The sequence below is a fragment of the Mytilus edulis genome, unplaced genomic scaffold, assembly GCF_963676685.1.
Source record: "Mytilus edulis unplaced genomic scaffold, xbMytEdul2.2 SCAFFOLD_1375, whole genome shotgun sequence".
Classification (NCBI taxonomy): domain Eukaryota; kingdom Metazoa; phylum Mollusca; class Bivalvia; order Mytilida; family Mytilidae; genus Mytilus; species Mytilus edulis.
This window is the reverse complement of record NW_027268640.1, coordinates 1448-25291: the sequence shown is the minus strand read 5'-3', so window position 1 is coordinate 25291 and position 23844 is coordinate 1448. Positions and strand designations below refer to the sequence as shown.

The following is a 23844-nucleotide window of genomic DNA, read 5'->3' as shown; positions in this document are numbered from 1 at the left end:
GCGTTGACCGAAGTACATTTTGTATGAAGCGCTGTTCAGCGCTTCATTTTAAAAATGTGCGCACGGTCAACGCTTTTACAACCCTATAAAGTTACAAAAAGAAGCATTCAATACTTTTAATTACATTTTTTAGCTAGGATCATGAAAACACGATTTTTATCAAGTTTTTATTTAATTCACCTGTGAACTTTATTGTGGGACCTCGTGTCATCATGAATGATACATCTTATTGTGTAATGCAATTTGCTTAAGGAATAACACGTGATGTGAAGTTAGCCAATCAGAATAACGTATTATAATGAAACATACATCTAATGTAATTATATACGACATGAAGGTTTAATTCTGTTGTTTTGTATGATTCGTATGGCAACTCTCAACCAGTTACAGGCTTTCGGTAGAGATTTTTGCAACCTGAAATATGTTAACAGATTTATTGATTGTACTTGCATTAGGTCAAATTCTATCCGACGCAGCTGAATTCTTATCAGACAATTTCTTGTTATCCGTAAAAATCATCCTATTTGATTTTTTTAATGTAAAACTATGTTTTGCAGAGAACACGTCGCATTTGAGAGAAGTTGCCTATGGTAAAAAGAGTTACCAAAGTTCAACTTTTGTAGACAATGGTACTCCATATTCATCGAATCTTGCTGTTGATGGCAACATGGATACGTTTATGCACACACATAGTGATAATTATCCACACTGGGAGGTAGATCTCGGAAAGAACTACCAAATAAAAAGAGTGGAAATATATACCAGAAGAAATTGTTGTGGTAAATAAATGAATTTATTTTTGCAAAATGTGATTTTCTTTTTAAAATGTCATCCTGGAATGTAATTTGGTATGACAAAAACAGCGGCAAATTCAAGTCATTTAAGGATTCAGAAAGTTCTTTTAGTAATAAATGACAACTGCACTCGCCGTATCGCAATAACTTATTTATAAAATCTCGCCAAGTGAAAATTAAAAAAAGGTGATTTGGTATAAAGACCAATGAATAATGATATACCAAAGACCAAAATGGGGAATCTATGAACACCTCCAGGTCACTGCATGACCTCTAACAAAATACAAAGCCAACACCGCCAACATTACGATATATCAAAAACCGAGATGACAAAAAATGTGAGATTAATTCAAAATAGAAAACTAACTAAAATTCGGAGAATAGAAATGGGGAATTATGTCAAAGAGACAATAACCCTAACAAGGAGCAGATAACAGCCACCAATGGGTCTTCAACACAACGAGAAAATCCCCGTATCTGCATGTTTATGCTAAAACTTAATTGATTATGCATATGTACATGATGTGTGGTGTATAGTAGACTAGTGTAAAGGAGCAATCATTTAATTTCAAGGGGGCAAGTTGGTTTTTTTCTCTAAGTCAGAAAATCAGTAAAATAATTCCAGAATATCCTCTTGTTTACACACTCCCCTGACTTAGGCATCCTCAATTTATTTCCATGTTAACTTACCTCTGTCCGCCCATTAAGACATATAGTACCGACTTAAGAACACTCGCAGTTATTGAAATATGTCAAAAGTATTTATTACCATTTAATGGATAAAACACGTTTTCTTGATATAAATGGCACCCAACGGATTTAAACTACAGACTTAAAATTGGGTATTGCAAAAGCGTGACCTTGTACAATGCTAAAATATAAGTGTCACCAGGACCATATATGTTGAAATTGGTAAGCAGTATATTTTTATATTAAATCAATGAATAATTATGTTTTAGGTGAACGGACTCATGATCTAGATATATCTGTCGGACCATCCCAGAACAAGATGGCATTGTGTTATCATTATGTAGGACCAGCAAAAACAGGAGCTCATCTTATATTTGATTGTCAAAGAACTATAAATGGTCGATACGTCAACCTGACGATAAAAGAAAAGAAATGTTTAATATAGCGGAAGTCAAGGTGTATGCTATTTTATAAAGAACGAGTATCGAAATAAGAGGGGCTGGTTCGGGTGGTTCATTTCTTTAATCTTTAACACAATTTTTTGTATTCTTTATTTTTAGTATTCTTTAATTTTGTTTTAATTTTTTTTTTTTGCTTAATGTTATCTTTTACTTTCTCTTTTTATCCACTTATTCTACTCTGTTTTCCCATTATTTTCTATTCTGTACACTCTATACAGACCCTTATATATACACATAGCACAAGTAAAGTAATAATAATAATTATGTTGACTTCATTAATTAAATTCTAATAAAGATATTCTTAGTTCCCTTTTTGTTATAGCTCCTCTCGTATTCATGGATTGTGTATATCAATGGCTTTCATTATCTTTAGTTTAAAGCTTAATAAAAAAAAGCTAGCTGTTACCGTGATATTTTATAATTCATAGCAAGCTAATTTTCAGCTACATGCTTTTACAAAAGGAACAAAGTAACAATTGAAAGAATACTCTCAGTTGATTAATGAAAACTAGTTCAAAACTTCAAAGCCAATAGCAACTAATATAAACGAACAATTTTCTATTAGACTACAGTATTAACCAATGCACAGCTAATGTATTTAGTTTAAATACGCCCTAAGTAGTCCGAGAAAAGCATGACCCTGTCATTGTTGTATAATGATCGAAAATATTCTGCAGGGCAATTTGTCGCGCAGCGACAACTATTTAGACATCATTTAGTCAAGGTATTGCAAAAGAGGGGCGAAAGATAACAGAGTGACAGTCAAACTCACAAATTGAAAACAAACTGACAACGCCATGGCTAAATAAGAAAAGACAAACAGACAAATAATAGTACACAAGACACAACATATAGAAAACTAAAGACCAAGCAACACGAACCCCACCAAAAACTAGGGGTGATCTCCTGTGCTCCGGAAGGGTAGGCAGATCCTGCTCCCCACGTGGCACTCGTCGTGTTGTACATGTTATTACAAACCCGCGGTAACTAGTCTAATTCGGTAGGTCACATTCGTTAAAAGGGAACGGGATTGTAGTTACGACATAAGGAACATATCCGATATTTAACTACGAAACTGATATTTCATAACGGTCAACCAACTTGTGATGGCGTCCGTAGATGATTTCAACTTCACTATTTATAACTCTTGATTTATTCTGCAATCAGCAAACATATGTATTAATAACATGTACATGTACACAATTACATTTTTGCTTCGTTTGTATTTGTTCATATAAAGTTTCCTGTATTTTTTTATTCATCTTGAGAACACGGTTATGTGAATACCTCTTTTTGCATGACAGTTTACTTTGGGGTTCCTCTGCTGTCCGCGTTTAAACTAAATTAAATGTAGATTTCTTTAAAAAAATCAAAAACAGCTATTTGTATTTAAACATCTAAACCTTATAGGTTGCACTTTGCAAATACAGCTGTTTCTCAAACTACGCCTCTTTTGGGGAGATACATAATATTCTCAGATAATTAATTTTTTTTTACACACTGGTTCCCAGATATGATCTCTTCTAGGTTTCATCTCATAGAGACATAACTTGGGAATGTTACCAGTAAATATACATATTCATATATATCGGCCAAATTGAAATCTGTGGGAAACCTATAGTCAAGGTAGGGGTAGTACAGGAGTTTAGTGTAAGTTTAAACTCTTAGAGTATATTGTTTGATATATAAATGTATACATTATGTACTTCTTACGAAAAAGGAGAAAAGCTCGGCGAGCCTCGCTTTTAGTCCTATTTCCAAAGCTCGTTCAAATAATTTTTATATTTTCCGACAGTGTACATATGCATGTATTGTATATACATGACATATACTTGTAAGAGCTGGTTCATTATTTTTGAAGGAGTTTCAATGTAATAACTTCTTATTTGTTATCTTCATCAAATGATGCAATTTTTTTTACAGGAATAAATAAACCTGGGGAAAGAAAGCCCGCCTCAATCGCAACCAAAAAGAGCACATATAGTTCAACGTACGGGTTTCAATAGATACCGTATATGAGACCTACATTGTACATGCAACAGACTAAAGAAATTGACCGGACCATCTGACAGTACACAGTCACTCTTCACCGAATTGGCTTATATATATGCTCTTCATACTTTCCTCATAAAGTAGATATACAAACCAGAAGATGTCGTATGATTGCCAATGTAGAAAAAAAAAACTAAATGATATACAAATTTACAACTATATGTCACATTTTACTTTCAAGAATGAGCAATCTTGATCCATTCCGCATAGAAAGGTATAATAGGCCTCAAAATTACAAAATATAAAACATTTCAAAAGAGAAAACTAACGACCTGATTAATGTACAAAACAATAAACGAAAAACAAATAGGATATACATATAAAAAAAATGACAACCACTGAAATCTAGGCTCGAGCTCTTTACTCGGAACAAGCAAGATAATAGAGTTTGTCGTGTGATGGCATTATAAGTTTTTACCGTGTTTGAGATGATCTTGCCGTCTTAAAGTTATTGCGTGTTTATTCTAGAGATAGTTTTGTTTTCTTATTGAGCTACATATGTATTTTGGTTTCATATGCGAATACTGAATGTGTTTCATGTTTTATTTGATACATTTTAATACAGTAGAAAAAAAACTATCTCAAAAATAAACACGCCATATCTTTAAAAAGGTCGTCTCAAACACGGAGCAACCTTTTAATGTCATCACAGAGCACGAGAGACAACTTCTTTTTCACTATATGGTTTTAACAGTGTTTTTCTAAAGACTGAATACGTTTAAAATCAAGACATTTGGTATATACATTTGTATTTTTTGACCGTTATGAAATATCAGTTTCGTAGTTAAATATCGGATATGTTCCTTATGTCGTAACTACAATCCCGTTCCCTTTTAGCGAATGTGACCTACCGAATTAGACTAGTTACCGCGGGTTTGTAATAACATGTACAACACGACGAGTGCCACGTGGGGAGCAGGATCTGCCTACCCTTCCGGAGCACAGGAGATCACCCCTAGTTTTTGGTGGGGTTCGTGTTGCTTGGTCTTTAGTTTTCTATATGTTGTGTCTTGTGTACTATTATTTGTCTGTTTGTCTTTTCTTATTTAGCCATGGCGTTGTCAGTTTGTTTTCAATTTGTGAGTTTGACTGTCACTCTGTTATCTTTCGCCCCTCTTTTGCAATACCTTGACTAAATGATGTCTAAATAGTTGTCGCTGCGCGACAAATTGCCCTGCAGAATATTTTCGATCATTATACAACAATGACAGGGTCATGCTTTTCTCGGACTACTTAGGGCGTATTTAAACTAAATACATTAGCTGTGCATTGGTTAATACTGTAGTCTAATAGAAAATTGTTCGTTTATTAGTTGCTATTGGCTTTGAAGTTTTGAACTAGTTTTCATTAATCAACTGAGAGTATTCTTTCAATTGTTACTTTGTTCCTTTTGTCTATTTGTTAGTAAGTTTTTTGGTCTGATTCGTGCCAACCAATATTTCAATCCATTCTAAGCGAGTTTTACAGGGGTTTTTACGTATACTATGTTGTGCTGTTACACCACTGTCACAGGTAAGGCAAGAGTTCAGCGTTTACATTGTTTTAACCCCACTTCATTGTATTTTTGTCCGTCTTAAGTCAGAAGCCTTCAATTAAGTGATAACTGTCATTCATTTTGGGTGCTGTCTTTTATGTGACTTTTTTTTTTTTGCTTAGTGTTCAGACTGTCTATAGTATTTGTTAGTCAATGAATTTTTCCAGATTTTGTCATATTTTGGTCTAAGCTGTTGAAGGTCGTTTATTGTCTGTTGGAAAATTGTCTGGTTGGCAATCATACCACATCTCCCTATTTTACTACAGGAACACGATGCTAAAAGGTAATTGTAATCAGATGATGTATTTTCATTGTTGGTTGTAAGAATGGTTTTGAGACCTCATCAAAGTTCATTTTTAAGTGGAAGTTAGACAGGGTGTGTAATTTCTCATTATGCGATTATCATGATTGATTAAAGTAGTGAAACGAGTCACGTAATCGTTATATCATGTGACCGTACTCGGGATGTTCAAATGTAGTTCTATAACCGGACTGATTCCTCGGAAAACAGAGGGGGGCACTTCGTAACTTTATTGATAGGGGATGCTGCTGGGGTTCTGTTACCCAACTCTTTTCATATAATTTAGATTTCAAAAAATGTATACCTTTTCATATATTGCGTACGTAAAATGGTACCTTTTTCATATTGTGTGGGTTTCGTTTGGTGTGTTATGTAACAGTTGAATACCTAAGTGCCAAAAGAGAGAAAATTGGTTGGTAAAACACAGCCGGGAACACCAATAAAAAGACAGACGAAGTGAAATTAATTACTATACTATATATAAAAATATTAATTTTCGCGAACCATTTAGGTCACGGAAATTCCAAAATATGGCATCAGTAAGGAGAGTTGTGCAAATAATGTGAATACACAGAACCCCCATCCAAATTATCTTTAGCTAAAAGTATTCATCATTTTCTATTTTATATGTACCAGCAACATTCCATTTTTCTATAATTTCGATTGAAATATTCCAAAATCTGAGTTAAAATCGATCGAATGCCCCAAATAAACATTGTCTGATTGGTTGAAGTACTGTGGCGTCAATGATTAGCATAATAAGCCTCGATGTAAAGAATAAGCCTCGATGTAAAGCACACGCTTCACATGAATAAGGAGAGTTTTACAAATAATGTGAATACACAGATCCTCCATCCTATTTATATTTTTCTGGAAATGTTGCAGTGTTCATCATTTCTGTTTTGATTCTGCTCACAACATTCCATTTTTTCTATAATTCCGATTTAAATATGTGGAACCCGCAATAAAAATAGATGGCCTCAATGATCTAATAGCAACGCAAAAAATTCCGTTACCCAGTTCTACGATGTTACATTAGACTGGGATCCGGCCCAATCTAGCTGCGCGTCGTAAGGTCAAGATTAGCCAGGATCCCAGTCTAAATTATGTTACATAAACCCAAAACCATATCACACAATTACAGAACTTTGCGCTCAAATGTAATTCTTGGGGAAGTATACGGGTAACTTCGTTTACGAAAATTTATACACACTTTATCATTAACATATTACCTGGCTTTTGCATATTCACTATTTTTTATTCTGAACTGTAGTCGAATTCAATTCTATACATTTTTTTTTACATGAAGCAATATAGGAGTAAGAATATTTATTGAGCGCCAATTTAACCAGCATCACAACAAAATTTTTTACCGGTATTTTTGTGAAATTTCAGTTCTATAGGTTATCAATTAGAGAAATGTTGGCAAGTATTACTTATTTATGTTACGGTTCTACTGATGTGATTCTCTAGACCTTTTTGACGGTCCGTTTTATCCGTTTTATCTCAATACTATCTCCGATGACAGGAATGTCAACTCGACCTATTCGTGTCGAAAGTGAAAATCCACTCTATTTGATGAAATAATTTCTTCTTCAACGGTTCATGCATTATTTTTGTATTATTTGATAACCAATCACATTCACGTTGCATGTTTGCATGAAAATGGTTATGTAAAATTGAGAAAGGAAATGGTGAATATGTCAAAGCGACAACCACCCGACCATAGAGCAAACAACAGCCGAAGGGCAACCAATGGGTCTTCAATGTAGCGAGAATTCCCGCACCCGTAGGTGTCCTTCAGCTGGCCCCTAAAATATGCATAATAGTACAGTGATAATGGACGTCATACTAAACTCCGAATTATACACAAGAAACTAAAATTTAAAATCATACAAGACTAACAAAGGCCAGAGGCTCCTGACTTGGGACAGGCGCAAAATTGCGGCGGGGTTAAACATGTTTATGAGATCTCAACCCTCCCCCTATACCTCTAGCCAATGTAGAAAAGTAAAACAATAACAATACGCACATTAAAATTCAGTTCAAGAGAAGTCCGAGTCTGATGTCAAAAGATGTAACAAAAGAAAATAAATAAAATGACAATAATACATAAATAACAACAGACTACTAGCAGTTAACTGACATGCCAGCTCCAGACCTCAATTAAACTGATTGAAAGATTATGTCTTCATCATATGAATATCAGGTACAATCCCTCCCGTTAGGGGTTTAGTATCATACTATCATAAAATATATGAGAAGAACATAACCCGTGTCATGCCAACAACTGTTTTTTTAGAAATAAATGTGTTTAGTTCCGATGCAAAGACCCTATCAGTGAATCAATGTTAAAGCCAAAATATGCAATCTTTAATGACCTGACAACAGTATCGTAACTATATCCCCTTTTAATAAGTCTATTTAAAGGTTTTGTTAGTTTCTGAGGAGAATACTGACATTTTTGTGCTTTATAAAGAATATTTCCATAAAATTTTGGATGTGAAATACCTGAACGTATAAGATGTCTGCATGTTGAGTTATATTTACGAATTATTTCCTTATACCGGTGATAAAATTTAGTAAATGTTTTGACCAGTTTGTGATATCGAAAACCCTGGTGTAATAATTTTTCAGTAATACATAAATTTCTCTCGCTAAAATCTAATACATTGTTACATACACGAGCGAATCGTACAAGTTGAGATATATAAACACCATAAGATGGTGACAAGGGAACGTCACCATCTAAAAATGGATAATTAACAATAGGAAATGAAAAATCATCTCTTTTATCATAAATTTTTGTATTAAGCTTCCCGTTTATGATATAGATATCAAGATCGAGGAAAGGGCAGTGGTCATTGTTATCATTAGCTTTATTTAAAGTAAGTTCTACAGGATAAATTTCTTTAGTATACATACTGAAGTCGTCATTATTTAGAGCCAATATATCATCCAAATATCTAAAAGTATTGTTAAATTTTTGTATCAAATGTTGTTTTGATGGGTCTTTGCTAATTTTAGTCATAAATTGTAACTCATAACAATACAAAAACAGGTCCGCAATAAGTGGTGCACAGTTAGTCCCCATTGGAATTCCAATAACTTGACGATATACGGAATCTCCAAAGCGAACAAAAATGTTATCAAGTAAAAATTCAAGTGCATAAATAGTATCAAAGCATGTCCAATTGACATAGTTCTTTTGTTTATTGCTACTAAAAAATGATCTAAAAGAGTTTGAACATATGTACTCGCATATGTACATGTATTAGTGAATTGTAAGGGCGATGCAGCATGTGCGCGATCACGTGACATTATTATATGTAAACAAACATGCTCCCCGTGTAACACGTGTCTGAATTATCCTTTTAAAGTGTTGTGAATCTTTCAATCACTATTTTATGATATTTTTCTTTTTGTTTTTAGGTTTGCATATCAGTAGTCCAAGTGAATTAGAAATAGTTCCGAGTTGTGTGTGTGTGTTTTTTTTTAATAGTCTATAGAATTAGAAGGTAAGTCTACATAAGTTATATTTACATGTAACTAAAGTCTAAAAAGATGACTCCACTTTCCCTCTATATTTAAAACCCGCTTACCAATTTAAACAGCATTTGCTCCCCTTGAAAGCTAATTTGCCCCTTCCCCGTCATTTCCCTTTAAATTTGCTCAAAAGTCATACTTATGGTCCATTTACATTAACGGTTGATTTGTGATTTTACCAAATTTTCATATTGAACACATTTGACCATTCAGTATGAGTTCCCATGTTTTTTTGTCTTATATGAAGGAGGTTTTAGGTCATCTTTTTCTAAACACCTTATTGCTATTTGTCTGTCTGGATTGTTAAAACCACAAAATCAGATAGTGATGAATATGCAAGTTTTCAACAATCCCGGAAATTACACTTTATTTAATTATCGCTATTTAGTCCAATATGGGAAAAACAGTAATACACTGTATGTACAACTTTCTGTTTTGGTCATGCGACTGAAAATAAAGGTGTTTTACTAGAGAGCTGAGGGAGGAAAAACTTTAGAAAGCGATCATCAAGAAACTTTAATAGTTAATAATCCACTATTTTTCGAAATTGAAAATTGAAGTAAAAAATTATTTTGTTTTAAGTATTTACAATAAGTTAAAACGGGTCTCATTAAAAAGTATTGTGCATGGTGAATTGTTTCAACGGCCCCCAGATAGCTTCAACTGGATGAAAAAGTTGTGTAATTTTAGAATTCATCCGGTATGGAATAAATAACGATTAGGTGTATTGACATCCACGAAAAAATATAGGAAGTAAGATACATGTAACTCCCCTTTAGGTTTTGATAAATATTGGATATGACATTAAGAAGTTATAAAACTGTATTCTTTGAATATGTTTCTAGCGTAACATGCACGCTTAGTACTGCTTTTTATACGTCCGTCAAAGACGGGACCTATTATGGTATACAAATGTCAGGTGTCCGTCTGTCTGTCCAGCGTAAACATGTGGCACCGTAACTTGAGAACGACTTATCCAAATTTCATGAAACTTAATATAGTTGTTTCTTATGATGGTCACATGATCTGTATACTTTTTGGTGAAAATAAGATTAAAACTTTTTGAGTTACGGCACATTGTAACTTAAACAGGGGGGTGTTTTTTTCACATGTCACACCGTATCTCAAAAACAATTCTTGATTATGGCTTAAAACTTTAAACACTTCTTAGTTACATTAATCTAAATATCTGTATACTTTTTGGTGATGATTCAAAATTTCATATTTGAGTTATTAAGTATTTATCATGTTTTTTTCCAAGTCCGGATCCATAATTAGTTTCAAAAACCGGAAGTGTGCCATTTGGCCACAGACCACAATTAATTTCTCTATCATTTCTTTAGAACATTTTGTATCATTAAAAAAATTGCACCATGCACTTTTGTCAAATTTTTTGTGTGTCTTATGTATAGCACTAGTCCAAAAATATATCCAAAATTCAGAAAGATTGAAGCAATCACTTTTACAAATTTAGCCAATATACATCCATACCCCTATGGACAAGTCAAGAGATGTTCCGAAAACTGTAAATATGACCTTTTTGCACTTGGCCTAATCACTCATTCCATATCAAAATGAGTTTAAATACAACATCCAAAAAATTATTTTACCTCTCATCTTTCATTTCCACCCAATAAAATCTAAGAAATGAGTGGGGAAGGGAAAGAAAAAAAATTAAGGAAAAATACACTCTAATTAAAAGGAACTACATCGAAAAGCGGGGTCATTAATTGTGGTCTTGGGCCATTTGCAATGTTTTTGAAGCACCTGCTGTGCAAATTTCTTGGATTTTAATCTATTTGGAATACCTTTTGACATTAATAAAATGTTTTACTGGCTTTCTATGCAAGAGGAAGCAAGAGAGAAAAAATATTATGTCATTTATCAGAAGCCTGTGTCAAAAACAGGGTCGGTTGATAATTATTATTGTTTTTTTTTTTTTGAAAGATCCAATAAAAAAGTTAGGGTCGGGGCTAAAAAACAGGGTCGGTCAGGTTACCTGAAACACAGATTTTTTTTTCTCGGCCCAAGGAGAGTTGTTAAAATAATGTGAATACACAGAACCCCCATCCAATTACAGTTATTTTTGGAAAACAAATAGTGTGATTTGTCAAATTCAGCTGATTTTTTAATCGTCTTGAAAAAAGTGTACATTTTATGAGGGGGGATAATCCCGAGCTTAAAAACACCCGATCCAGGAGTCCCGATAAAGGTCCTATCCCCCCTCTTTTATTGTCATGTCTAAGAATTACTGTTTAATCTTCATTTGGCAAGAATACTTCAATAAGATACCCCCATACATGTATATGGACAGATCATATGTTATCCTCTGTCATTTGAAATTGTGATGCCAGAATGCATTCTCCCCCCCCCCCCCCCCCACCCCCCCCCCCCCCCCCCCACCCCCCTTCTTCATAACCACCATCTTGACCATCTTTTCTTGACCATCTTAAATGAAAAAGTTTAGACGGTAAACTATGCTTGAAACACGTGTGTCACTCAAACGACTTTAAAGTAGTCTCCCTGATCAATTACTTACATCAAAGTCAAAGGATAATTCAAGTTTTAAATCGGAGATTTTTCTTGCCCTTTAACATTTATTGTCACAACAACAACTTTCTTTTCTAAACTATCTTTACATGGAGAGGAGACGTCAAAAGAGTTCTTCAAACACATGAGTCGAAAAGTGGTAAATAACTCCTGTATGTGACATTTAGTGGAAGTCATTCAACCATATCATTTTGACAAACAATTCAATCAACACCTTTATTAATTAGTCCTTTGTTGTCGATAGCTGTAAATTGCAATCAGCTGATATTTGATTTTCTGTCAAAATCTTAATGAGGTCAAGGTGAATTCCGAGTATTGTCTGATAAGTTAAAGTCTGAGAAACTCGAAAAAAGTAAATAAACAAGAAGGAGGAAAATAAATCTTTCTATATATTTCTTTCGCCAAATTCTTAAGCAAATGACGAATTTTCATCGCCACAAGTATTATTTTTTCGCAAATTGGGAAAAATGGCGACGGCCAGCGGAAACCCTGTGTGAGGACACCCTATAAAGCTTGTGCTCGTGTTGTGCTAAAACATTTTTAGTATGCTGAAAAATACCAACATTAGAAAAATAAACAAATAATTGATATTGTAAAATATCATTGGTTGAAGAGCCAATGATTTACATACATGTATATACATAAGGCCACGGTTTTTTAATTTGTTGGTTTACGGATTTTTCTCATAAAAAAGTCGGGTCGGTCGGTCGGAAAAAAAAAGAAAAAAAAATACTTTCAAAACAGAAAAAATATGCAAAATAAATATATAATTCACCTTACTTAACAAAATGTTTGTCTTATTTGCTGTTTTGTCATCATTTCTTAACATTTAGTTTGATGAAATATTATTGATCAGTGATCATGAACATCGCATGACATCGTTTAATAACTTCCTGTAAAAAGGGGGGTTGCACGGACAAAGACGCAATTAAATCGTCATTTCACAAACAAGAAAAACAGATTCCCGTAGCTCTCAATCAATTCCAGAAAACTTGGTAAATAATGATCTTCAGTCACAAAAACTGATAAAGAAAAAAAAATGTAAAAACGTCGTACAAAAATAAGTTTCAACACACGTGTCGAAAAACGTAATAGACTCGTCCACTGGAAAAACGACAATATCGGGTAAATCAGTTGTCATGCAATCAGGTTTTTATCCCAATGATTGATAAAATGAAACAAGAAAATTTCAAATGATTTGTTAATATTCAGTACTTTAATTGATGTATTCCATCTGTCAACATTTGGACAAGTCTATTACTCTGAGATGATGCATCTTACGGACTGATGACAAATAAGGGAAACAAACTTATTTTGTAATAGGTTTTCAACACAGGTTTCGTTCCGCAAAATTATTTGTGCAAAAGACATTTCAAGGTCAGTTATAATTGATTTGTTTATTTTTGGAAGTTTTATTTTTCACAACAGAAAGTGTTATCAACTTTGTTAATGATTAATGCATTTCATTTTATAAAAAAAGAAAATTTTAATTATTTTCCAGGGATACTGCATTGATAAGGGTCGGCGGGAATAAAAAAGCATGAAAAGTCAATTTTATTTTTATTCTGAAAATCGGCAAAATCGGGTCGGCGGATCCGTAAACCAACAAATAAAAAAACCGTGGCCTAAATATATCAACCATAAAATACAACTGAATTAATTTACACCACAACTGTTGGAAAAAACCTTTATGTCTATCATGTATATAACTTATCTCATTCTAGTCCATTCAACTGACAGAATCAGTGTAAATTTTATGAATTCTTTAATATCATTATACATGTATAATCATGGACTATTCTTTTATATAGCAATATCTGTTAGCCATTTAGAGGTCTTTTGCATTTAAAGTTCAGTTTAAGTGGGCTTATTTTGGGAAAACGAAGTCAATTTCCAGATCATAGTTTACATTTTCTTTATATTTTGCTGTGTCAAGATAACCTCAATATCAAGGACAATATATAGACCCAAAAACCGTTTATCACATTCTACACATGAGATTTTAGCAGGAAAGACTGTGATTGGAGTATTTAACCATTGCAACTTTTTAATTTGATCTCCTCCACTAATTGAAGTAGAATATTTAATGAAGGTGTGTCCACAATTTAGAATATGTTTATATATGTACAGAAATGATGTTGAACCTGTTTTATAAATTGAAAAGGTTACATTTTCCCCCTTATTTCAAAATCTAAGCTTGAACCTCTGCGGTCTTACAAAGTTACCCCCTGCCGGGAATCTGGTTGTAACATGTACAACAATCAAAGATCAACCCACACTAAACTGAATGTAATTGAAAGACATCTAGAGGTTGATATCAGAGGCAGATTTAGGGGGGGGGCCTGCTTTTTGAGACAAAATTTGGTTGCTTATATAGGGAATCACTGAATCATGACTTGAGCGAGCCCCCTCTTAGGTCAGTCAGTGGCCCCCACTTAAAAAAAATTCTGGATCCGCCACTGGATATACAGTATCTAACAGAAGATGAAAAAGGGAACAATATGGTGAATTTTAGAGATTTATATTATTTCATGTACATGCATTTGAAATATATCAGATATATTGTTTGATTTTTTTTAGTTCTAAGTTCCAAGGTGACCTAGCTTCCATTTTAGAAATCGGATTTAAATGCTAGTCTATCAGAGGGATTTTTCCTTTTAATTGGTTGTAGATATGGAATCTTATTTTACCATGAAGTCAGATTTGAAAATGACTTTGGGAATGAAGATGTTGTAAAGACTGAATGTCAGTTTTAGTCTTATATACAAACATGTATGTACTTTATAATTTTAGTCTTGCATGTATATAATTATGTGTACAATACATATATCACTGATTCAGTGGCAATGGTAAATAGACACTGACAAGTCTTAGATCTATAATATTTTATAGTTTTGAATGTTTTGTCCATTGACTAAAACTAGGTGGAGGTTTGTGTGTTCTTATTTCCAACAGAGGTACACTCAACATATATCAATATGTGCATTAAGCAAATTGATAGTTGCTAGATACGGAATGATTATACAACAAGAAAGTTTTAACCTGTGTATATATATACTTAAAATATGTTAAAAAAAATCATGTCTTTTTCAGGACTTCCGAATCCAACCATGTAGTATGGAATGTCGTTGAGATGTGGTTTTGGTCAATGGATGTTAATGAAGGACCAGTAGTACAAAGTATATCACTGGATTTAGCTCTTTGTCTAAGTGTATTATTAAAGTACTTTGCTTTGAGCTCAGTTCATTGTTATGCAATTCATTCTTTGTGAAATAAAGATTTGACAGAAGACTCTCATGTACAAGGATTTGTCAAAGTAGTACCACCTCTATTTACAATGTAAGTATTAGGGAGATAAAAGCATTCTATTTTGATTTGAACCAAACATATTATATAAAAAAAGAACAAATTTATCCAAGAATGCTACTCCCACTACTAGCAATATGATGCTAGGTTGTTTTAATACATCTGTAGACTTTACTGCCTACTTATGACTCAGTCCTGAGTGTAAATGGTCCTTCAACTATGTGGGGAAAAAATTATAAGGCCTATCTAGGCTTATCAATTTTGAAACTATATTTCATTGTACATATTTGAAATTTTTATACAACCACAGAAATTTTTGCAGTTGAAATACATGTAGGTATCCTGTCGTCGTCTTCCCAAGACGGATGGTTTCCAGATAATAACTTCAGTATAAGTAAAAAGGAAGCCATTAAATTATAACATAATATTTATAATCATAAAAGGAAGCTTGGGATTGTTTTGGGGCGGTTATATATATATAGTCCCTAAGGTTTATGAATAAGGGTTCCAAAGGTGCCCAAAACAAGCATTAATCTTGTGTCAGTACAAAAAGTTGTGTATAAGTATTTCAATTGTTTTGAAACTGTACCATAATATTTAATACCATAAGTAGAAGTTTGGGGTCTATTTTGTGGGTTATGGGGCAAACAGTCGAGGAATTGAGGGCCAAAAACAAACATTTTTGTAGATTCAAGGCAATAAATTGGAGTTATCTTTCTTTGTCCAGAATGGTTGTTGAATTAATATTACCTAAAACCATTGCTTTATGAAATCTTCTTTGAAAATTGGAGTTATCTGTCTCTGTCCAGAAAAGTAGTTGAATCGACTTAAAATAATGCTATGTATACAATATACAATGCAAAATTCACTTTACTACCAACTGATAAATATAAGCAGTCTTTAATAGCCATTCAGTGATTACAAGCACTTTGATTATCATTCTAGGGTTATCCCCTTTCACAAATGGAAAAATTTCTCAAGTTTGTCTCAACTAAATTTAGTGAAATGTGTATACAAATGCTTATTACCGGTACCTCTAAACTTGGTTTAAGTTCAATTTTTAGCAGCTTCACTTTTACAGTTCTTGATTTATGTACCTTTATAACGTTATATGCTAGCGGAGGCATCATCACCATGACTGTATGACATTTACACTTTAATACTTTATGATGTATTAAAATGAGTAGTTGAATAATTACTGTTGCAAACTCCATTAAAAATTTGATTTGACATCATTTTTATACAACCGCAAAAATTGAAAACTTTTTGGTTGTACATTGGTATCACGTTGGCATCATCGTCTTCATCCAAAGACATTCGGTTTTCGCACTCTAACTTCAGTAAAAGTAAAATGGAAATATATGAAATTTAGACACAAGATTTATGACCATGAAAGGAAGGGTGGGATTGATTTGGGGTATTTTGGTCTCAACAGTTTAGGAATAAGGGGCCAAATTAGCATTGTTCTTGGTTTTTGCTCTATAACTTAAGTTGGTTAACAGAAATCTATGATATTTTAACATAAGGTCTATGGCCACATAAGGAGGGTTGGGATAGATTTTGGTAATTTTAGTTCCAACAGTGTAGGATTTAGGGGCCAAAAAACAGGCCCCAAATAAGCATTTTTCTTGGTTTTTGAACAATAACTTTAGTATAAGTTAATTGAAATCTATAAAGGTTTATGACCACAAAAGGTAGGCTTGGATTAATTTTGGTCCCAAGGAATAAGGGGCCAAAATTAAACTTTGTTTGATTTCATCAAAAAAAAGAAATACGGTATTGTGCTTCTTTGATATGCCAAATCTAACCATGTCCAAATTCTTAATTTTAGGTCCTGTTTTCTAATTGGTCTACATTAAAGTCCAAAGGGTCCAAAATTAAAATAAGCTTGATTTTAATGAAAATTGAATTCTTGGGGTTCTTTGATATGGTGAGTCTTAACATGTACTTAGATTTTTGATTATGGGCCCAGTTTTCATGTTGGTCCAAATCGGGGTCAAAAATTATTATACTAACTGAGTATTGTGCAATAGCAAGAAATTTTCAATTGCGCAGTATTCTGCAATAGCAAGAAATCTTCAATTGCACAGTATTGTTCAATACCAAGAAATTTTCAATTGCACAGTATTGCACAATAGCAAGAAATCTCCAATTGCACAGTATTGTGCAATAGCAAGAAATTTTTAATTGCACAGTATTGCACAATAGCAAGAAATATTCAATTGCACAGGATTGTCCCTTTTTCAAATTGGTTTACATTAAGATCCAAAGGGTCAAAAATTGAACTTTGTTTCATTTCAACAAAAATTGAATTCTTAGGATTCAAACACATTGATCTCAGGAATTTCTTCACTGTCGTTCCCTCAATAACTGCATTAAACAGTTTCTAATCATTATTCATTCGAAACCATTTTATTATACCAATGTCTCACACACAACATAATATAGTATACTGTTGTCTATTAGTCCATCATCCACACTTCAGACAATAACTAGAAAACACTTCCCCCTACTTTCAAGAAAATTGTTGAAATGTTTATATCTATTGACATAAGCTCCACATCGATTTTATTAAATTTTAGAATTTTCATTATCATGTTATGAAGAGAGATTTTATCCTTAAAAAAGAGAGAATTTTCCAATTTTTGAACAATAACACAAAAATGCATCCATCACCTTAATTAAACTTTGGTGAATTGTTTACACATTGACCTAAGGTCCCTTTTGATTGTAATAAATTTCAGATTATACATTTCTGTGTTATGAATTTTTATATATGCTAAAAAAAAAGAAGGGATTTTATAGTTTTGGACACCTTTAAGTGCAGGAGTTTCTGGCTACATTGAAAACCCATTGGAGGCCTTCAGCTGTTGTCTACTCTATGGTTGGGTTGTTGTCACTTTGACACTTTCCTCATTTCCCATCTCAATTATTCACATAAAACACTTCCACATCATTTTATAAAACTTGGGTGAATTGTCTATGTCTGTTGACTTCAGCTACATTCCAAAATTTAAAACAAGATTAACAACTACAGGTCCCCAAATAGCCTTCAACAATGACAAAAGCTCATACAGCACAGTCAGCTATAAAAAGACCTTAAAATGACAAATATAAAACAACTGAAATGAGAAAACAAATAGACTAATAATTGTACAAAACAAAATAGTTCAACCTTTAAGCAAGCTTAAAAGGATATCAAGACATATCATGCGCTTACAGTGCAGCTATTTATTAACAAACTCCATATTCAAACACTCAAACAACTAATTCACAGAGAGGGGTGGAAGTTGAAGCCCCCCTTTTTTTTTTATCAGTCAATGCATTTGAATGAAGACATGTACACATCAACTCAATTTGTTAATACACATTTCCAGTCTAGCTTTCAATACATTTGTAACGACCTTTAACCCCACTGACAATTTGCGTCTGTGTCCATACTTGTTGACATTATAATATATTTCTGATAGTTTTTTCAGACCTATTCACCCATAATTTAAAGCCTGAAAATGTGACCTATTCCAGCGGCACGTCATATCACCTTCTATATAAGAAGTGGACCACCCAAGACTGTTTCACACAAGTCATAAATATATAGAAAACAGTAATTTGTAATTATTTATTAATTTAATTTAAACAAATACACCAATGTATGACAAAACATGATTAATTAAAAGTGTTATTCATGTAAATTTTCTATTCCATACTATAAATTGGTTTCATGCTCTGTCATCAACCATAATACATTGATGTTTTATGTAAAATCGAATTAAAATAAGAAAAACACAATAACTAAAATAACATTTACGGTAATGTTACAACAAAAAATAAGATTTGCATTTCTAAACGCATAACTTGATGCTAGACATTCAAATCTGTTTAAGTATGCCATGTCAGCATGGTCAGTACATGCTATAATGTTTAATCAAAGGTTTGTTGCGCCCTTTACAAACTTTTGGTCTACAGAATCAATTGGTTTGATTGGTGCCATCTCGTATTCTCCCAACTTATTCGAAGATTGTCTTATAAATCTTTTCTTGGGGTCAATATTGACTAAAGTGAATGCTCCTACAATACAGCTTATAAAAGCTGACAGAAAAATAAAAGCGAGCGGCAGTGCTTGAAATCTCAGAGCCATCGGGTCAAGAGTCAGGCGTTGTGATTGAGTGTTATAACGACTACCAATTCGTCCCAAAAAATCCGATCACCACGAAACCAGTAAGAGAAAGGACTCCACCTGCAAAATCAATTAAAATTTGTGAACTACAACATTCGAAATAGTAATTCACTACAAATCTAAATTGAAAAACTATTTCTTTAGTTCGTTTGGCTTAATTTATAACTATTGCTCAACAGTTTGAAAACGATAGTTCGCCCATGATATTTATTTTAAAGGCTGATATTTCTCCATTTTTTCAAAATCTTTAATAATTATAAAATTAATTTTTTAGTTATGTAATATATGCTAAAATGTATTTTTTCAACTGCAAAACAAAAATGCTTCACATACATTCATCTAATTTTTTTTTATTTCGTTGTTTTCAAGCTTTATTGCTTCCTAGGTGAGTTAAACACTGAAGGTCAAAACCGACAATCGATACTTAAATCGCCTATATATAGCATTCTATACAAAGAGGAATAGATGAATATTCATGGATAAAAATTCCCTTCTTACACTAAATTCAAGGCTCGTATGTATAAAGCTACTTAAGTTAATATTTGTTCCGAACGGACCGTGAATTGTCCTCATGCATGTCCTACGATAAATTAGTTCTACGTTTGGTTGTATGCATTGTGGCACCGTTAAAGTCCACAATTCCTCTAAAGTCCACAACACCGCTAAAGTCCACAACAAATTTCCGCTAAAGTCCACAACGCCGCTAAAGTCCACAAACTTTCCGCTTAAAGTCCACAAAATTACCTCCGCTAAAGTCCACAAGAAAACTTTAGCGGAAATTTGTTGTGGACTTTAGCGGTGTTGTGGACTTTAGAGGAATTGTGGACTTTAACGGTGCCACAATGCATATAAACCCAGACACATATCTACTCGCGTCCTCGTACGTATGAGCATAACGAAATTAGATAGCTATATTTTAATAATAGAATGGTCTGTTATATATCATCGGCCCGTTGTACACATAAGTTTTTAGTTACCGACAGAGAATGTATATATAAACATTATGTCGCAAGCAATATAATGATGAAATTATATGCTTAGTATACATACCAGCTATGCCAGTGAACAATAGTACAGCCATTCTGAATTCACTTCTTGGTTTGTATATAAGTAAACATATGGCTATTAATGTTGCCGTAAAACAAAATAGTCCCACAATTATCATCAATCGGACAAATTAATCCAACCCTAAAAAAGGAACAGGAAAATGTCATTAAATAATATAAATAAAAATAATTTGCATACAGTGTATAATTCGTTCCAACAAAAAAATTGTATGTGGGGAAATGGGACAGAAAGGATTTTTAAACCTTGATTTTGTTCGCGAAATGCAGATATGGGTAAAAGCAGATTTAGCGAACACGTCAATGACAAAAATCACAACAAACATGGTCTAAAGTGCAACTTATTATTTTTAAAAGAAACTTGCTTCATTCAGTTTGATGCATTATTTTTTCAATGTGTTTAAGACCCATTTGTGGTTTTAGACTGTTTTCTGCTCTTATGTCGGGTTGTAGTCGTTTTAAACTCATCTGCCATTTCTATTCTCAATTTAACTTAAATAAATAGTGTTAGGAAATGGCTTATGAAAATGATGGAATTATATTTGGAGTTTTCGAAATTCTTAGAGTTTAAGATAAAATGCATGCTTTTGATTGCCCTTTAATTCTGTTGACAGTTATGATTTTTCTACTCTCTACACTTCCACACAATCTCAATACACGTTAATGGAAATGTGAATATATGATTGAATCTTAAAATGGTTCTCCTGGTACGTTTCGGCGAATAAAGCGGGTTGACAATTAGTAGTTATTCCTATGGGCACTAACTGCGATATTCAAGAATTATTCTTTTCGCCTTTCGTTCCAAGAAACGATCTAGCTAGTCTCTGTAGTTTGTGGTGGACTGACATTATATATATAGAATTATTCAGAACAACTTCTATCCAAATAAGTTATTTTGTACAGTTTCATCTTGTATAAAAAGGTGGCAATGCAAGCAATCTCATTAAAATCCGATGTTCTGAGTGGAGGGTAGCGTATCAGAACATCGGATTTTAATGATTTTGGCAATGCAAGATACCAAGGGGCAACCAAAAAAACTAAAAACAAAACGACGAAAGACAAACAACAATTCATGCAACACTCAGTGGCGGACCCAGAACTGTTTGTAAAGAAGGAGGGGGCGCTGACTGACCTAAGGAGGGGGGACGCTACTGTCACGCTTTAGTGATTCCCTATATAATCAACTTAATTTTCCCCACGAAAGGGGGCCCGGGCCCTAGAGCCCCCTGGATCCGCCTATGACACTTCACAGAAAACTTAAGGTCTAATTATAATCCATAGATTTTCTTATTACTTGCCAAAATGTAGTTTATATCCTGCTTTTTAAGAAATAATAATAAAAAGAATGGGTCACGGGGTCTTATTTTCACGCTACTCGGAGTTCAAAATTGACAGATTTTGAATATATTATGCATGGAAAACCCAATTTCTGAAATGTAAAGCGTGATCTACACCATAGAATTTGAGATAATATATGAGAAGATAGCTTTAATAGTATGCTTTCTGTTAAGAAAAAGAAAAAATGGGGGTCACCGGACCCGTTTTCTTGCTACATAATAAAATAGGTAAATTCCTAACACATTAAAGTACCTTTATCTGAATTATCTGCCCTTGCATTTGAGGTGCAAAGTTAGAAAAAAATTAATCAAACAAAAGACACCCTATCTACCTAAGATCGTAAAACATGAACCATAAAAAGAAGCCGGTGAGGTTAAACAGTGGGGGGGGGGGGGGGGGGGCATTAATTTATTTTCGCCATGGTTATCGTTAAGAGAAAATTGAGAGACGTTTCAATACCGCAACCATCTTTCGCTATGGTTATCGTTAAGAGCAAATTGAGTGACGTTGCAATACCGCAGCCATCATTTACATTTAAATTCATTTACGTAAACAATTTACTTTGTCATATAGTATACTACTGTCAATGATATTTTTAACGTAATAAAAAATTTACCTGCTGTGTTGGCAGTTGAGACTAGACAAACTCCGTCGTTACAATCTACCATTTTCCATAGGCAAAAATGAGTTTTAAAGTCACCATGTCCTTGCGTCCACCAATTTATTGCTGTGGCACAACTTAGAAAAATTACGGCTAGAATAATTAAAAACAAATTAAATTGATGTTTTACCGGCTCCAAAATTCGTGTTGCCATTTTGTTTTAGCTTTATATGTCAACTGGTTTTATTTAGAAATGTTGTATTATTCTTTTGTTGTCAGAGCTAGAATAATAAGTTTTAAGAGGTTCTCTGTGGGTATCAATTGAAGCATTTGTCAAATTTTCCAAAAATATAACAGTCTGAAAATTATTTTAGAAAAAATATTTTAGAAAATAAAAAAATAAAAAATTGAAAAAACATATTTATATTACACTTCACATAAAGGCTAAATCAATCAAATTCAATTTCATTTTACATTTATTTAAATTTAATTTATTTTATAACTATCCCCTTGAAGGTCCTTATAAACCTTTTATATCCTGTTTCAAATGGATCACGGGAAATGTCTACTTAGATATACACGATATACATGTATATGTATTTATCTTATTTTAGTTAATTGGGTTTCATAACTAAAAGTTTATCCCTTCTGTGGACCTCATAAAGTCTGAACTTCCTGCTTAAACTAATTATATTGCATGTAAGACTAGTAACGACTTTTATTTATTTTAGGGTAAAACAATAACTAAAATGAATCCGAGGCGGATTTAGGGGCAGGGTGCCCCCTTTTCTATAGGAAAAAATGGTTGAGAAGGGGCCCTCTCTTAGGCAATCAGTACCCCCTTGTAAAAATGTCTGGGTCCGCCACTGAGAGCACTCATTCAAACTCTATACTCCCCCTCCCCCCCCCCCCAAAAAAAAACAACAAAAAAACAAAACAAAACAAACAAACCAAAAAAAAACCATCTGAAGTAACAAGTGAATAGGATTTCCGTGGGCACATTATTTTTTGATAGTTCGGAAAGCAATATAAACCTTTGAGAGCAATAAACGAAAACGTGTCTAAATATATAAGAAAATACACCAATATCGTTTATAAGTCTAAATTTTCTTAAGGGATTTGTTATTTCAATCTTAAAAACGTGAATAGTTTTAGGTTCAGGAAATTTACAATACATGATTCATATTTTGATCATGCCAGTACCATAGCACTGTTTGAATGTATACATTGTATGTAATAAAACAAACTGGGCTTCAGAAGGATTCAGAGTCATTCTAGTACACATTTTGATTTAAAAGGAGTCATAGTCCTTCTAGTACAAATTTGGCGATTCCATTACAAATTTTTGGTGGGGTTCGTGTTGCTTAGTCTTTAGTTTTCTATGTTGTGTCTTCTCTACTATTATTTGTCTGTTTGTCTTTTTATTTTTT

The 23844-nt window shown here is 33.2% G+C and overlaps 1 protein-coding gene and 1 long non-coding RNA gene across 2 annotated transcripts; one reads left to right on the top strand and one right to left on the bottom strand.

Annotated features, from left to right (window-relative positions):
* Positions 1-557: 557 nt before the first annotated feature.
* On the top strand, positions 558-1929 carry LOC139508162 (fucolectin-like; the record flags this gene model as incomplete). The annotated part of the gene is made up of 2 exons (XM_071295911.1): positions 558-779; positions 1754-1929. Coding segments are annotated over 2 exons (398 nt in total), but the record flags the coding sequence as incomplete, so codon positions are not given.
* A 16910-nt stretch (positions 1930-18839) lies between these two features.
* LOC139508161 (uncharacterized) lies at positions 18840-20593 on the bottom strand. The gene is made up of 2 exons (XR_011661110.1): positions 20462-20593; positions 18840-19471 (listed from the first exon to the last, which is right to left on the bottom strand). It is a non-coding gene; the product is annotated as an uncharacterized lncRNA (long non-coding RNA).
* Between the last annotated feature and the right edge of the window lie 3251 nt (positions 20594-23844).